The sequence below is a fragment of the Oxyura jamaicensis genome, chromosome 33 (assembly GCF_011077185.1).
Source record: "Oxyura jamaicensis isolate SHBP4307 breed ruddy duck chromosome 33, BPBGC_Ojam_1.0, whole genome shotgun sequence".
Lineage (NCBI taxonomy): Eukaryota > Metazoa > Chordata > Aves > Anseriformes > Anatidae > Oxyura > Oxyura jamaicensis.
In genome coordinates, this window is record NC_048924.1 from 1,965,702 (window position 1) to 1,981,272 (window position 15,571).

Below are 15,571 nucleotides of genomic sequence, written 5' to 3' on the forward strand. Positions count from 1 at the left end.
TTTTTTTTTTGGAAGTGAAAAAGCCGAAGGAATAATAAACCCTTCAAACCCGCTCTAAGCGGGCCTCGCGTTGCAGGCCTGCCAGCCAAAGCCACCCGAGCTAAAAAAATAAAGTCCCACCGTGAGCCAGCACAATAAATCCGAGACCGTGCTGCGCCATGCGCCTCCCACCAGAGCAGCTCCATCCCCCCAGCCCCAAAATACCGCCCGGCTCGCTTTTAGGGCCGCGGTGGCCGCCTTCGCCTCTTGCCTTTTTCTCGTCATCCTCGGCGGCTTTCTTGAACTCGTGCTCGAAGGAGCTGGCCAGCTCGTTGAAGAGTCCCACCTCTTCGCAGTTCTTCAGGAACCGAGTCGGGGTCGGGGTCTGATCTGTTGGGGCGGCAACACGGAGAGGAGGTCAGGGAGGGGACAGAAAACCCCCCCGAACCCCCTTCATCCTCTCCGGGGACGCCTGAAATGCGTGGCCCCTGCTTTGCAGAAGCCTGGCCGCTTTTCTGCTAAGGTGTGTGTCGTGTTTGCAAAGCAAGGGACAACTCGGGAAGAGGAAAAGAATTTCTTGTTGATTTTGTTTCGCTGGTAAATGGTGCTGGGAAGTCAATCACTGCGGCGAGCGGCGTGCAGCGATTTCGGTGGGATTCCTGCCCGGGTGCTGCCCCGTCCCTCCCGCCCCGGGGTTTTGCCCATTCTGGGCTGAAATGGAAGGGAAAATAGCGGGGTTTGGTCTCCCTGAAGGGGCAGACCTTTAAAACACGGAGGGATCGGAGGAGAAGCGGCCAAACGGAGCGGCCCCGCGGCGCACCAACGCGCATCCCGGGGTGGACACGGGAGTGCTGATCACCATCACCGCTGCCCAGAGCAGTTCCCGCGGGGCCGTATTCCCGCGTATTAACACGACGAGCCCTGATCCCTCTGGCCATCTCCCAGGCCGTGAAGCAGGCAGGAGGCTCCCGGCGCTGCCGCGGGACGTGAGGTCGGGAGCCCGGGTACGGCAGGAGCCGGCTGGCCGAAGACTCGGCACGTTTGTGAGCACAAAGGGGATCCCTGGGATGGCTCCCCCCTGACCTCCCTGCCTGAAAATTGGGCTGCTCGGCACCGGCTGAGGGCAGCGGCCACGCTCGAGCCGCAGAAAACCTCCCGTCTGCTGCCACACCGGCCAGCGGCGGAGCCCCCCGCAGCCTTCGGCGATCGCTTCGCCAAAGCGGGTTTTGTTCCCATCCTGACTTCAACCCCTGCCTGCTCGGTGTAATAAAGCCCAGGCCTCCTCTGAGCTTCCCCCCCCCAGATCTCTCTTCATTAAGCTACGGAACTTTGTCAACCGGAGCTCTCGGCGGGAGGCTGCTTTTCCAGGGCTTTTTTTCGCGGCTCTTTTCGGGCCGTTCCCCGTTCGGCGATGTCCGAGAAGTCTCCAGGATGAAGCAGCGTCACCTCCCTCGTCCTGCCCGTGTCCCGCTCCTACCGCCGGGAACTGCAGCAGCTCAGCACCCCAGAAGTGCACGTGCCCCCCCCCAAATCACCCTCTGTAACGGGCGGAGGGGGACGGATCCTTTACGGCTCCCTTCAGCTCAAGGGACGCCGAAACGCTGCCCTGGGCTCAGCGCAGAGCAGGAGGGAGGAGGAGAAGGAGAAAACCCAGGGACAAAACGGTGGCTCTGCAACAGGAGGGATGCTCGTGTGAAATGGGCTGGGCTCGTGCTGACCACAGCTAAATAGGTGGTGGGGTTTCTTTTTGTTGTGATTCACCCTGGAGCAACCCACTGAGCATCAGCCACGAAAAGCTCTGCTGGGGTCGGGGTGTCTCCGTCAGCCCTCGCCGCTGTTCCGTGTGCTAAACCCCCCCCCCCCAGTTTCAACTCCCCCCCCCCCAAGGGTTTTACCCTTAAGGGTTTGCACCCAGGAGAAGCAAAGCTGAGGGCTTTTAATGGTGGGCTTCGGGGGGAGACAGGGCTGTGAACCCCCTCGGCTCGCAGCCTCCCGGCCAGCTCCCACCCGGGTTTAGCAAGCAGAAGGGAACCCACCCCCCCGGGAACCCCCCCCCCCCGGCCTACCGAGACAGGGGCGAACTGAAGCAAAGCTCCTCTTCAGGAACCCAATAAGGACTCTTCAAACCCGTACCCCCAAATTTTCCCCATCAACTCCCGTTAGCCCAATCCCACTCAAAACGACGTCTCCCTTCACCGGGGGGGGGGGACACACAAACCCTGCTCCATTTACTGAGCCCGAAAGAGGAGCCCGACAGGGCCGGAGGGGGTCTGCAAGTGGCAGTGATCCGCTGCCAGACAATACCCTTTTTTTTTTTTTTCTCCCCCCAATTTTATAAAGGCTGCATTGACCGCACGCTGCCAGAGCGCCTCGGTTGGGCTCTGCAAAGGTGCTCTCAGCAGTAGCCGGAGCGCTCGGCGGCGTTTTAATTTATTAACTGCTGGCCCAAAAGCTCAAGGAAACTGACACCTGGGCTGAGGGGAGGAAGCCGGGTTTGTCAGATTTGGTTCATCGTCCTCAAAGCGCACGCAGCAACGTGAAAGGCCTTTTTGTCCATAAATCTTCCAGGCTTAATAAAAAGGATGAGAACATAAAAAAAAAAAAAAAAAAGAAAAAAAAAAAAAAAAGGAAAAAAAAATAAAAAGGTAAAAAAAAATAAAAAGGCAAACAAAAAACCCCCCAACAAAACCTGATACCACCATAAAATAAAGAAAAAAAAAAAAAAAAAGAAACTTGGAAGCCTCTGGCTTTCCTTTCCTCCTGATTAAATGCAGATCACAAGAGCTTTTTATGGGAGGTAGGGACGTTTTTCAGTGCATCTGGTCCCCGGTATTAATCTTGCAGTCATGCTATATTAATGTGCACCATTTTCCGAGTTGGCCTGGATTGAGCGCCGCATACCTGCTATGATGACTGAGTCGGTTCGAGCAGGGCCGAATTTCAATGTCATCTCATGCTTGTGTTTATGAACCGCCAGGTGGTCCTCGTTTGTAAACCTCTGAAATGAAACAATTTAGAAAATGGTGAATAAATGCATTTTGGGTTTTACGGTCCCCCCCCCCGCCCGCCGGGGACCCGGGGGGGGGGGGGGGGGTGGGGGGCGGGGGGAGCCGCCCGGAGAGCGACTGTAACACAATCGCTGCCGAGCGTTAAGCAAAACCAGAGCGGGACAGATTGTTGGAGGAGCGGGGTGTGAACACAGGGCTGGGAACCCAAAAGCCATTAGGCGGCCTTCTGGCGGAGGGGGGACGAATATTTTGGATAATCCTTTTTTTTGTTTTTTGTTGTGTTTTTGATTTTTTTTTTAAGCGGCGGGGCTGCGCCGGTGGCTGCAGCCGAGCTCGGAAATGCAAACGGTTTCGCCGCCACGCCGCTCGGCGAAACGTGCCGCTCGCTTGCTGGCTGATGGAGGGATGAATTAGGGACAAATTAGGGGAATTAGGGGTCGGTCAGCTTTGTTTTTTTTCCAGCAGAGCTGGCACCAGGGAGGCCGTTCAGCCCCGGGGCTTTACGGCACGGGACGGACCCGGCCCTTGGTGGCGGTGCCGTGCCTGGAAGGGGGTGGGGGGTGCCCTTGGCGTGCCATAAAAACGCCGCCTGAAATTCCACCTGCGGCAGGATTCTGGGCTAAAAAACCCCGCTTTTGGGCCGTGCTTTTGGGAACCCCGCGGGGCCGAAAGGCAGACAAAAGGGCTCGCTGCCATCAGCGTCGCCTGGCGCGGGGCTGCTCTGCGCCGCGCGAGGCGGAGGGAGCAGGGGAGAGGGAGGCAAGGACAGAGTTAAAGCAAATAATAATCAAGAGCCGAGGATGGATTGCGCCTCTCCTAACAGACTGCGACAAAGCGCGAGGCGGAGGGCACCGCGCGGGCCGTGCTGCAGGATTTTTACGCAGCCGGCAGCCGTGCAGCAGCGGGCTGCCCATATTTCTTTTTTTTTTTTTTCCTTGTTTCTAGAAAGAGCTGCTGCTGCGGCGAAGGATTTCCGCCCTTTCCCCTTTTTTTTTTTTCCCCTCGCACCCCCCCAAAGCCACCTGTTTGGGTGAACGAGCTCGAGCGCTTCGCCCCCTCCTCCCGACGCCTATTTAGGACTCGATTTTTTTTGCTCGAGCAGAGCTGCCTTGTGCCAGCAGCGGCGAGGGGCGGCCCCGCCGACGCATCGGGCGCCTCCGCGCGCATCCCACCCGCCTTCCCCTTGGGCACAGGCTCCTTCTGCCAAGCAGCCTTAAAATGTGGTACAGCAGACAGGTCCCTAAGGCTTCTGACGGTGACCCGTAACCGGGGCTCGACTTAAAAGAGCTCAGAGCTTTTACACCCTTGCGGGCGGCTCAACACCGAGGTTTTTGCCTGCTTCACCCCGGGGTGCGCACGCGGGGGCTTTCCTGGTCGCCGCTCCCCTGTCTGCTCTGCAGCTAAACCTCAAACCCCCCTTCCCAACGGTTTTGCTGAAGACCCGCAGAGACGCTTCTGCCGGGTTTCTTTCCTCCACGCTCCCGCAAGCTTCAGCAAAACCTCGGCCCCAGCTCCCAGCCCCGACGTGACTCGCTTCCAGCCGGCGCCACAAATCTCCGCCACGCCGAAGCGTGGCCGAACAAAGGAGGGGAGGCGAGCGAAGCGCAGCCCCGGGGTGGGATTTGGAAGCCGCCGCCGCCGTTTCGCCAAGGGAGCCCAAATCTGCGGCCTCGTTTTGCGCCGCGCCACAAAGCGCTGGCGGAAAGGGGGGGACGCGGGGAGGAAGGGTTGGCACCGGCACTTTGCCACACTTTTGGCCCCAAAAGCGCCGGCTGCCAGCCCCGGCTCGACGCGCTGACGAGCCGTTATCGGAGGAAAATGGGTGGGTTACGGTAAATGTTTGAGAATAAATCGGGATTTTTTTTTTTGCGAGGACGGAGGAGCAGCCGGTTCCCGATGAATATTGAGCAGGCAGGCGGCTCCAAATGCTCAACACGCAGACACGGGGGGGGGGGGGGGGAAGAAAAAAAAAAAAAACCCCCAATTCCCCCATTTGGGTTTGTGCTAGGTAAAGAAATTGGATTTTCAGGGCGAGGAGGGGGTGAAGAGGGCCACATTTCCCCCCCCACAAGTCCTCCCCAGCAGCCCTGGCTCCAGCAAGGGGCACGTTTCAGCCCGGACTTGGCAGCGTTGGTGCCGCTGAATTTATTTTAATCTTTCATTTTGCTCCGCGCAGGATTTTTTTTTTTTATTTTATTTTTTTTCTAGGGCACTTTTGCTGCTTTCGGCGCGCGTTACAGCTCTATTTAACATCTTTATGTGGTCTTACTAGCTGCGGCGCTCTCTCTTTCTCTGCACAGAAATGCTCACAGACACAATATATCTTTCTACATGCATTTCCAAACGCCGAAACCTAGAGGCTGAGTCTGGCACTTCAGTTCTAAATCATGTCATTTTACACGGAGAAGAAAGCAGGGGGGAGAGCGGGGGAAAGGAGGAGGGGGGGTAGGGGGGAAAAAAAAAAAAAAAAAGAAAAAGAAAAAAAAGGGCGAATGAGTTAAAGCCACAGCACCGGCTTTAATATTTAATCTCCTTCCATCAGCAGCTGACATACAGCAGCGTTATTTCAGCCTGCTAGTTTGCGGGTGTCTGAATTAAGAAGATGTAGGCTGTAAACTCTTTGGGGCGAGGGACAGCCGCGCGGAGCCGAGGATGCCGCGGCCGCCTCCGTGGCGTGCATCGGCCCCAAAAGCAGCGACCCCGCGAGCGGCGGCGGCGTAAAATCTGCTTTAAGCGCCGCGCACAGCCCCCGTTTCAGCTCTCCTCTCCCCCTGCCACGGCTCTGGGAGCTTCCTCGCTGCCTTCGGTGCGAGGGCTGGAGCGCACCGATGGCATTTGGGGGTTTGGGTAAACACGGGGCTGAGTTTATTTACCCAAGAGACAGCCCCAGCTTTTTGGAGAGAACAGATTTGAGGCAGATTAAGGCTGGACAGTCTGCATTCTTTACTCAACAGGCTGTGACAGCTCGATGAATAAGCGTGCTCATTTAAAAATCTTTATTTAATAGGGCACAATACTTCCAGCTGGACCGACGTGCCATCTCTGCTAGAACGAGAGCCAGAGAATAAACGCAGCAGGCTGAAGCCTGGATCTTCAGGCAGAAACATTTTCCATCGATTTAAGAAGCGGGACATGAAAAACAAGGGGTTGCTTAGGGTTGCTCCTCGCTTCTGCATTCGTAAAGCGTCCGACCGCATCCAAACGGGGCACGGTTTGTCCCCGGACACAGGCTAGAGACGCAGCACGGGCTCCAGCCCGGCACAGAAAGCCCCCCGAGAGCTGAGCTCCCCTGGGCCAGAGGCAAAACCGGAGCTGGATGCATCCCATGCGGGACGAATCCCACGCAAAGGGAGGGTTTGAGGGTGCTGAACCCACTGCACCGAGCCCAGCGGCCCAGGTGCTCGCTGGCGGCAGCCACGGCGCGCGAGCTGCGTGCCTGTTTTTTTAACCTTGACAGTCGTTTTCGGAGAACACGACCAGGGGCTGCGGTGCTGAGCCAGCCAGCTGGCCGAAATTCAGCTTTAACACGGACGGGGCGCGGGCTGCGGCGGCACAGAGCGTTCCCCGGGCGCACGCTTGGGAAAAGGAGGCTTCACCTTGCAGAGAGCGCAAGCCGTGGGACCTGGGAGGGGTGGGGAGCCAAACCTGGCCGCATCAGGCTCCAAACGCTGCTCCGACCCCCGGCACAGCAGCGTTATTCCGCCCGCAGCGTGGCTGAGACACCTGGATAGGACGGGAGACAAAAGGAGATGGCACGTGCCCTGCAGGCGCGGCGCTGGAGGGAAGCGATGGCGCTGGCTGAGCTGAGCAAAAAGGCACCGACCTCCAAAAGGAGCCACCCCGGGTGCGGCTCCCAAAGCCCAGCTCGGCTATCGTGGTGTGAGCATCCCACGACAAGGGGGCTGGGGGGGTGTCTCGGGGTCTGCGCTGCCCTCCAAGCACCACCTCGGGGGGCAAGGGGTACCCACGGGTGACCCACGGGCGCCCGGCCCAGCCGCAGAGGTAACTAATGCAGGGTCACGGGCGTCCCCGAGGGCCGGGTGCCCAAAGGTGAGCGGTGCCGGCTCTGAGTGATGTGACCCCCCTCTGGTTCCCATGCGAGATCCGGGCTCCATCCCCTCCATTTCCCAGCTGAGCAATGACCACGCTAATTCCCTCCCTCCCCTTGCGCCGAGGCTGCAAGGATTAATTCGCTAATGCGCGTAAAGTGCCCGGCTACCGGAGTGATTCATGGGTTTTAGAGGCCGGGGGGGACCATTACAATTATCTGCCCCGTGAATCCCCAGCTGGGCCCGTTTCCAGAGGAGAGGAGGTGGCACGAGACGGCGGCGGTGACACGGCGAAGACTTGTTGGTTCGGAAGAATGCGGCGAGAGTGAAGCCACGCTTTCATTTTATACGCTTCGGAGGGACAGCATGCTGAGATTTCGGCCCCGTTTTCCCTTTGCTCGTACCGCCAGCGGAGGGTTTGCCCCTAAAGGGCTCGGAGCCCGCCTGCTCCCATGGGAAAAGCTGGTGCCACGGTCCCAAAGGCAGCCGAGGGTGCTCTGTCGGCACCTTCGGCTGCCGAGCGCGCCGGGAGAGCTGGCTTCAGTGGCGGCATCCTTCCGCTAGAGGAGGGAAGAGACAGCACCTCGGCGAGCCGAGGCCAAATGAAAAGAAGAGCGAAGGTTTACGAGCGATGGAGAACAAAACCCGAGGTCGCACACGGCACGTCCCTGTATCCGCAGGGAGCCCTGCCCAGCACAAAGCCTTTTCGGCAGGAGGGGAGCGGATCCTTCGCGGCGCCCCGCGGCTCGGCCACGGTGCTTCAGTGCTTAGAGCCCCCCCCAGCCAAGGTCTCGGCACCCTGGTTCGTGCAGGAGAGGAAGGAAAGCCTAAAAGGGGGGCAAGGGCTCATCTCCACGGCCCCACGGGCCGGGGAATGTCAGCTCAGCCCCTTGCCTCTCTCCCCCGGTACGGCCGGCTCTGGCATCGCAGCGGGATGCCCGGCTTCGCAATGTCCAGGCTTTAAGCACCCCTTTTGGTGCCCTTCCCAAAAGGCAGCAGGAAAAGGTTATTTCTGTCAAAAATCAAAAAGGCCACAGCCAGCTCAAGCACCTCGGAAAGGAGCAGGCTGGGATGCATTTGGGGCAAGATCCCCCTGCTGTTCCCCCTCTCCCCCCACTAAAACTGCGTCGAGATTAAACCTTGCAATGTTATTTTTGGCTCTGGCAGCTCCAGGGACCCATGTGGCTATGCCTTTTGCTTTAAAAATCTGCTTACATCCTGCCCCATGATTAATTCACGTTCCTTCCCTTGTTGTTTTTTTTTTTAAAAAAAAAAGAAGAAAAAAAAGAATAATAATCAGCAAGTCCAGCCTGTTCACAGGGTGCTGGTGTTAGGAAGCCCCGTCCAAACCACCAGCGCAGCCTTTAACAGGCGCTTTGCTGGGATTAGCATTGTGCAAACCACAACAAAGATGCCTTCTTTTTCTTCTGGAGAGAGAACCGTGTGATTTCAGAGTTATATTTTTTTTTTTTGGGGGGGGGGGGGGGGCTCGTTTTGTGTTTTGGCCAGTGGTCACAGATGGGAGCTGCGCAGCAGCACCTCCTCTGCGCCGGCTCGTCTGCCCCGCCAGCGCTTGCGTGGGGAGGAGAGGCTGGGAGCACGCGGCGGCGCCCAGCCTCCCCTCGTGCACTTCTCCCACCTGCAGCGAGCAGAGGGCCCCCAGGGCGGCCAGGACACGGTGACAACACGCGACGGGGTCCCCGAGACGAGCCGCCGTTTCGCAGTGCAGCAGGGAGCAGGCTGGAGGGAGGGGATTTTATGGGTTCGGCACGCTGCTCCTCCCAAATCCCCGGCAATTAGCTGCTCAGGTGGCTCCCCCCAAGTTCCCTGAGATTTAAACAAAGAGTTAAGCAGGTTCTGGAGCCCGTCCCATCCCCGTCCCTCCTTGGCCAGAAGGGCAGAGCATTTAACTGGGAGTAGGTAAATAATTTAATTTACATTTCTATAGCTTCGCTTCTCCCAGAGGGCTTCTCATACACATGCCCCTCCGCTGAAATGCAGGTGTTTCAGCAGGGGGGAAGGCAGCAACCATCTGGCCTACAGCACACCACGTAGCGGCGAGGAGGGAAGCATTCGGCCAAGGACACACGGGGCAAATTCTTTAATAAACTCCGCATTCAACTTTTCTTTTTTTTTTTTAACCAAGTCTCCTGGGGCACGCACAGCTCCTCCTTCGCCGCCAGCACGCCGGAGCTCAGCATCACGTCTGGGCACAGACAAAACCACCCTCAGCCCTTCTGAACGGCCGGGAGCTACGTGCTGGGACGGCATCGATCCCGGCGGGATAACGGGGATAAACGTCCCGGCTCGGACGCCGGGAGCTTTGGCTGTCGAATCCAAGCCAAAGAAAACCCAAGGGATTTCTTGATAAGGCCCCGAAGGACCGGAGAACCAACCTCTCTTCCCCTTTTTCAAAAGGGCTCTATGTGGAAAAAGGCAGAGGAGCAGCCGGGCTGCTTCGCCCACAGCACACCCGGCGTGCAGACGAGCAGCCCCCGGTGCTCAGCTCCCCCCCGGGATCGCAGCCCGAAGCCCGGCACGCGATCCCAGGCGGGTCGGGCTCCCAAACCTCCGACGGGTCCGGGCTACGTGGGAGCAGGCGGCGTTTTCACAACCACCGCCACCCTTCTGCTCCCCTCGCGCGGTGCTGGCGTGGACGGAGCCGTCAGCACAAAGCCTGCGGCGATGCACTGGTTGTTTCCTTCCACACGGTGGAGCGTTCTTAGCCTCGTCTCGCCGCCAGTGAAGGTTATTAAAACCCACGTATTAATTACCGCTGCCACATAACTTAAGAGGAGAGGCCCAGCGGTAATTAAGGGAGGTGAGCGAGGGGGTGGAGTTGCCGAGCGTCAGCGGCTCCGCAGCCTGTGCCTGCGGATGTGCGCCTGCCCCATGGGATCCCCCAGATAGCTCCAGCGTGGACGTGAATCATTCTTACGTCCCCGGCTCGAATCCCAGCAGCACCACAGGTTTTCAGTGTGACCTTGGGCAAGCCATCAATTCTCCCCCTACCTACCAGACAGAGCAAATAAAAAGGGAAAAAAGGCACCATACTTCACGAGGGCGTTAGGAGAGGAAGCCGAGCGCGCACGCAAGCACCAGGAGCCGTGCGAGAAGCACTGCAGGAAAAAAAAAATATATATTAACAAAGGCAATTACGGCTGCGCTCCCCCGGCCGTATTTCAGGCGGGGATTCGTTAGGGAGCTCGGCGTTTCTTGCTATCGCAAGAGCCGGGGGCCACGGACCAGGGAAAAGGGGCAAGGAGCGCGGGCGTTCGGCCACGCAGAATTCCTGCCCTGCCCGGCCGCGGGGCTGAGGGGTTCGGGGAGCTGGGGGGCGTTGAGGGGGGAAAGGGGTGCCGTGTAAATCACGGGGCTCTGCCCTCCCGCGATCCGGAGGAAGAATCACGAACCCCCGGTGCTGGTGGTAGAGAAGAAAGGGGAAGAAAGGGTGAAAAAAGGAAAAAAAAATCCCCCCCCCATCCCCTCCCAAGCCTTCAGATCTACCACAGAAACCCAATCTGGGCTCCTGCCTTCCCCTGCAAGCCTCTGCTGTTTACCAAGTGAGTCACCCTTCCTGCCTCGAACGCTCCCCAGCTCCTGAATGAATAATTTGGGAGCAAAGACTGGTTCTCAGCAAACAAACAGCATCAGCAGCAAGCCCCGCACGATGCACGCAGGCCAGAGATAATTTATAGAGTGAAAAGAAAAGAATAACAGGAAACTCCTTCTCCGCATACCCCGAGAAACGAGAATGCATGCGCAAAAATAATTAAATCCGAACTGGAGTCGATTAATTTGTCTACAGGGCTGAGGATTTGTGCTCTGGGAGGCTGCACGGGGCTCTTAAACAGGCTCTGGACAGGGGCCAAGGCTGTCAATGAGGCAGGGGCTCGGAGAGGTTTTGGCAGCAGGTGCCGCAGCACATGCAGCTCCACGGTACGAGTCGCTCCGGCTTCCCCGCTCGCTGCCAAGCCGCACATTTCAGCTACGGGCTCGGCCTCGTTGGAAACCGAGCCCCCGAGCCCTGGGTGACAACGGGGAGCCCCGTGCAGCTCGCACCTGGCGGGGACCCTGCGCCGCTCGCCCCCACCGGCGGCGCTGTCGGTGCCGGGAGGGGAGCTCGAAAATGCGGTGAGAGGGAACCCAAAAATGCGGTCGGAGGGAAATGAGCCAGCAGGAGCGAGATGAAACCGGGACGAGCATCTCGCCAAAGACACTCGAGGCACGTGGGTGGGAGCGAGGAGCAGCCCGGGCACCTCTGCGGGGAGCTGCGCGCCCCGGCACGGCGCCGTCGCCCTCCCTGGACTTACCCTTGGAGGAGCACAAGGGCAAGCCGTGCCAGGGGAGCGGGCCTCGGACAGGGGGCTCCCATGGATGGAAAACCCCATTTACCGCTCCGGGACAGCCGGTGCCGCAGCTCCAATCCGATCCCCTGACGTTAATTTGGGAAGCAAATTGGGAATTGTCAGGAGGGAGCCCGCTGGGCTGAGGCTCATCGGAGAGGTTCGGCCATTGTCCCCTCGGAAGACGCCTCGCTAGCGCGGATCCCCTCCGCCGCGCCATTGTCCCGGTGCTACAAGAAAGCTGATCCTAAAAACAAAGAGTTAGCTCCAGTGGGAAAAAAAAAAAAAAAAAGCTCTCATTGTGCCCGTGCGCCGCAGCTTGAAGGAGTCGCCGTGACTCAGCCTTGACCTTTGAGCACCACCGCAATTAGAAGAAGGATGCCGTGGTCCCCATTCAGGGTTTCAACGTGCTGGCAGGTTGGCTTCCTTCAATTCATTCGCAGGCCTGGGTGGGCGCCCACCCATTCATGCTGTGCGAGCCTCTCCTTAGGCTTTTAGGGCAAGAAAACAGGGTGCTGGGTTTGTGGGTTGTGTCTTTTTTTTTTTTTTTTGTGGACCTGAGCTAGAACTTCTCACGGGGAACCTCTAACAGCACCGGTTTGGAGAGGGCATCACGCTAAACGGACACAGAGGCTCGTTGCTTTTTTTTCCCCTTTAATATTAGCACATTAGCCTATTTCCCCGTTAATATTAGCAACTCCTAGCTAGGAGGAAGCAGCTACGAGGAGGAGCGGATCCACACAACCGGAGCACGGCTTAACGAAGCCTCGAGCGGAGAGGGACAAAAAGCAGGAGCCAAATGCAGTTCTGCGGATCCCCGGCCACCCTGAGAAGCAGCTGGGGTGTTTTAGATGCCCCGCGTCCCTTCGGAGCACCCCAAACCACCCCAGCTCCCAGCTCCCACCCTGGGCTATGATTTCCCCTGCGGCCAACCCCTCCCGCAGCGCCATCAGGGCGCAAAAAGCTTCCCGGCCCCGACCTCAGCGCACGGGATCGCAGCCTTTCTCGGCGCATCCCTCGCACCTTCCTCCCGCAGCTTTTGGCAACCTCCCCCCCCCCCCCCCGGCTCCTGCTGCGTTCCCAGAAACGGACAAAACCCCGAGTCCCTCACTTTGTAAGGGCCACGAGAAGCGATGGGGTGAGGCAGAAATTAAAGAAGGAGGAAGGCCGACGGCAGAGAAGAAAAAAAATCCAGGCGTTTGCCTCTTTTTGCCTCTCGGAAGAGCCACCTGTTTTCTCGTAACAGGTAGATTTACGGGCGTATTAACGCGGCGCTGCTGCTCCCACCCTGATGAGGTTCTCAGTGACCCTATTCTCTCCCGGGATTTATGGTTTCTCGGAGCAGCCTGTCGCACAGGGGTCGAACTCCAGCTCTTTGCGCCCCTCCGTCCCGCACCCAGAGATCACCTGCGCCAAGGACCTGGATCCTTCCCCCAAATCGGCCGCGATCACTGCGCCGCCGTGCCTGCCTTCAGAAGGCGCCAAGCTTTCCCCGGCAAGTCGGGGCAGGCTCACGGGGAGGCAAATCTCCTCGCTCCGCTCACGTTCTTCCCCACCGCCTGCTCACGACGGGGAGGTTTCAGCTGTGTGCACACCAGGGTTACGTTTGAGGAGAGCATCAGCACGCTCCCGGCTCTCTGGTGGGCTTGGTGACCTGACCGAACCCCCAGCAAAAGCCCCTCTGCGTCTGCAGCGGGCTTCCCAGCTGCAATTCGCGCTGGCCCAGGGCTCTCGCTCGCTCCTAATTGCCTCCTTGGCTGCTCCTGGCTAACGGCAAACCCTTTTAACATAACTTCCCGCCTGCAGCCCTTAATAAAAATGGAGAAACTCTTAAGTGCAAGGAAAATCAGGAGGGATGGAGGCGAGCATAACGCGAGCCGCGTTTCCCCGCGCCGTTTGATCTCCAGCCTCCTCCCAGCCCCGGCAGCAGAGCTCAGCCCTGCCGGGTGCCACCCGGGCGCTGGTTCAGCGGTGCAGCAATACGCAGAACCGCTTCGCTCGCATCCTCGGGGTCCCAACCGTTCTTCCGTCCCCGTTACGGGCTGCCCTTGCTAAAATTCCACGCGCGGTCGGAGCGAAATGCATCCAAGTTTTCTTCTAAAGCTCGCCGATGTTGGAGGTTTATGGCGAACATCGCACAAGCCTCTTAAAAGGGAGAGTGGCTAACGCGGCGATCGCAAACTGCTTTGAAAACCTGAAGCGTGACCAGGAAAACTCTCCCCCAGCCACAGAGACACAGGCTCGGGTTGATCCCAGGCGAGCAGGTGAATTAGCAGGGCCAGAATTCGGATGCCGACAGCGATGCCGTGCAGCGAAGAGCTCGCACCCGCACCCTCGGCAGCGCCGAGGACCCGCTGGCACATCGCACGGCGACTCTGCAGGTGGCTGGGGTGGCAGCAGCGGCGGGGAAAGCAGGAGCCTCGCATCAAAAAAGCAAAATAAGAGCCAGAAAAATACCCAGGAGAGAGGCACTGGTGGGATGGGCCGCTCCGCGTTTGTACCTCTGGCTCGGATTGCTTCAGATCCGGTCCTTTGAGTATTTATTCTTGTAAAGGAGCCTTTTTTTTCTGAGACGGAGCCGCTCATCTCCCTGTGTGAAGCCCACACGAGGAGGGTTCGAGCAGACCAAAGCGACAGGTGACGCTCTGAATTCCCGACAATCGTCCTTGCGACCCTGAGCCCCTCGCCCGTTCTCCAACCCCGCTTCTCTGCCTAACGGGGGGGACCGCACACAGCCACGAGCCAGCGCTTATGAATAACCCGAAGAAGTTCAGAAGCCAAAAAACGTTTAGCTGCCCCAAAGACAGACTGCTCCGACGTTTTGCGAGAACTTCATTTTATGAAATGGTTCCATTTAGCAGCCTTTACTGCTGAGATTAATTTATTGCTTGTTTGGCACTGCTGCAGAACTCTCCCACCCCATCCCCTACACACACAAGTCTTTATTGTCTAGATGTTTACTCTCAGGGGGAATTTCAGGACTTTAATGTTTTTATTGTTTTAATCCGGCATATAAAAAAAATTATTTGAGCTAAACAGCTGCTGCGAGTGCTCGGGAAGTGGCGGTGCAGCTTCTCAGCTTGCATCATTAAGCAGGTGTTAAATAAACACGCCGCCGCGCTCCTCCCGAGATTTACCATCGCAGGAGATTTGCAGGGGACCTTGTAAGAACGGCGGGGATGTCACCAAACGTCAGCCCAGCCTCTCGTGCTCCACGGACCTCTTTATTTCTGCCAGAGCTCCCAGGACCTGCCTTAGCCCGGGCTTATCCAGCCTCAATCCCCCCCCAACCAGCCCCGCTAACCCGAGGAAGGGGCGAATCTCCCGAAGCGAAATCCCCGTTTGCCACCTTCGGGGGGCTTCTGCGGCTTGGCCACGTGTTTAGGCAAAAAAAAAAAAGCCCCAAAGGTGCTTTTTTCTTCCTGCCTGTAACGCGCCCGACGTGCGTGCGCCAGTCCTTTGTGCGGCTGCGGCACCGCAGCCCCCAGCGGCAGCGCACCGCGGCGGCTGCCCGGGCCCAGCGGTCCCTTCCAAATGCTTCCCCCGGCATTAAGAGTGGCTGGAAATAAACGGATGTGTATTTGTCGTGAGCTTTCACACCTCGATGAAGAGCTGAGTCTCTGCGGTTCTCGAGCAAAGCAGCGGCCGCTGAGGGGAGAGAAGGGCTGGCCAAAAAAAAAAAAAAAACACCCTAAAAAATAAAAAAGCCTACCTAGAAATCCCTCCTACCATCAGCTCTGCTGCCGTTCTCTGACCTCCTGTGAAGCACCTCTGGAAAGAACCCGAGATAATTATTACTGCTTAGGGCTTTCCTATCCCACCCCTGCTCTCCAGCCGGGCTCGGGGGCTCGCAAAGCGCACGAGGACGCGGCGTCCCCTGCTCGGCATCGCGGCGAGCCGCAGCCGCGGCGGAAAGCCGCAGTCAGCCGCAGAGGGGCGGAGCGGCCGCCGCACAATGCCCGGCTCCGGCCCGGCGAGCATCCTCGGAGGCTGAAATCTTTCCTCTTCTCCCCTTGTACCGAGAGCCAGCTCCGGCCGCTGCTCCCGCAGGGCTCGGTCGGGTCTTGCTGGGCTCAGAGAAGCGGGCAGGGGTGCAGGCTCCTGAAAAAAAAAGTGTTGTCCCCCCCCCCCCCCCGGCTCCTTGCTGCTGTTTAGGGATTGAAATGGAAAGAGGTCACCAGCTCGTTGG

General features: G+C 58.4%; 1 protein-coding gene across 6 annotated transcripts in view; it reads right to left on the reverse strand.

Moving 5' to 3' along the window:
* The window catches only part of ATF7 (activating transcription factor 7), a 60,083-nt gene that overhangs the window by 18,074 nt on the left and 26,438 nt on the right, over window positions 1-15,571 (reverse strand). For 3 of the 6 annotated variants that reach the window (XM_035308914.1, XM_035308915.1, XM_035308917.1), the window contains 2 exons: window positions 2,881-2,977; window positions 251-369 (listed from right to left, as the gene is read on the reverse strand). In XM_035308914.1, coding sequence (XP_035164805.1) covers window positions 251-369; window positions 2,881-2,977 — 216 coding nt within the window. Of the gene's footprint in view, window positions 1-250; window positions 370-2,880; window positions 2,978-10,052; window positions 10,104-11,349; window positions 11,647-15,571 lie in introns of those variants that run through there. The other 3 variants (XM_035308913.1, XM_035308916.1, XM_035308918.1) reach the window with 3 other exon arrangements.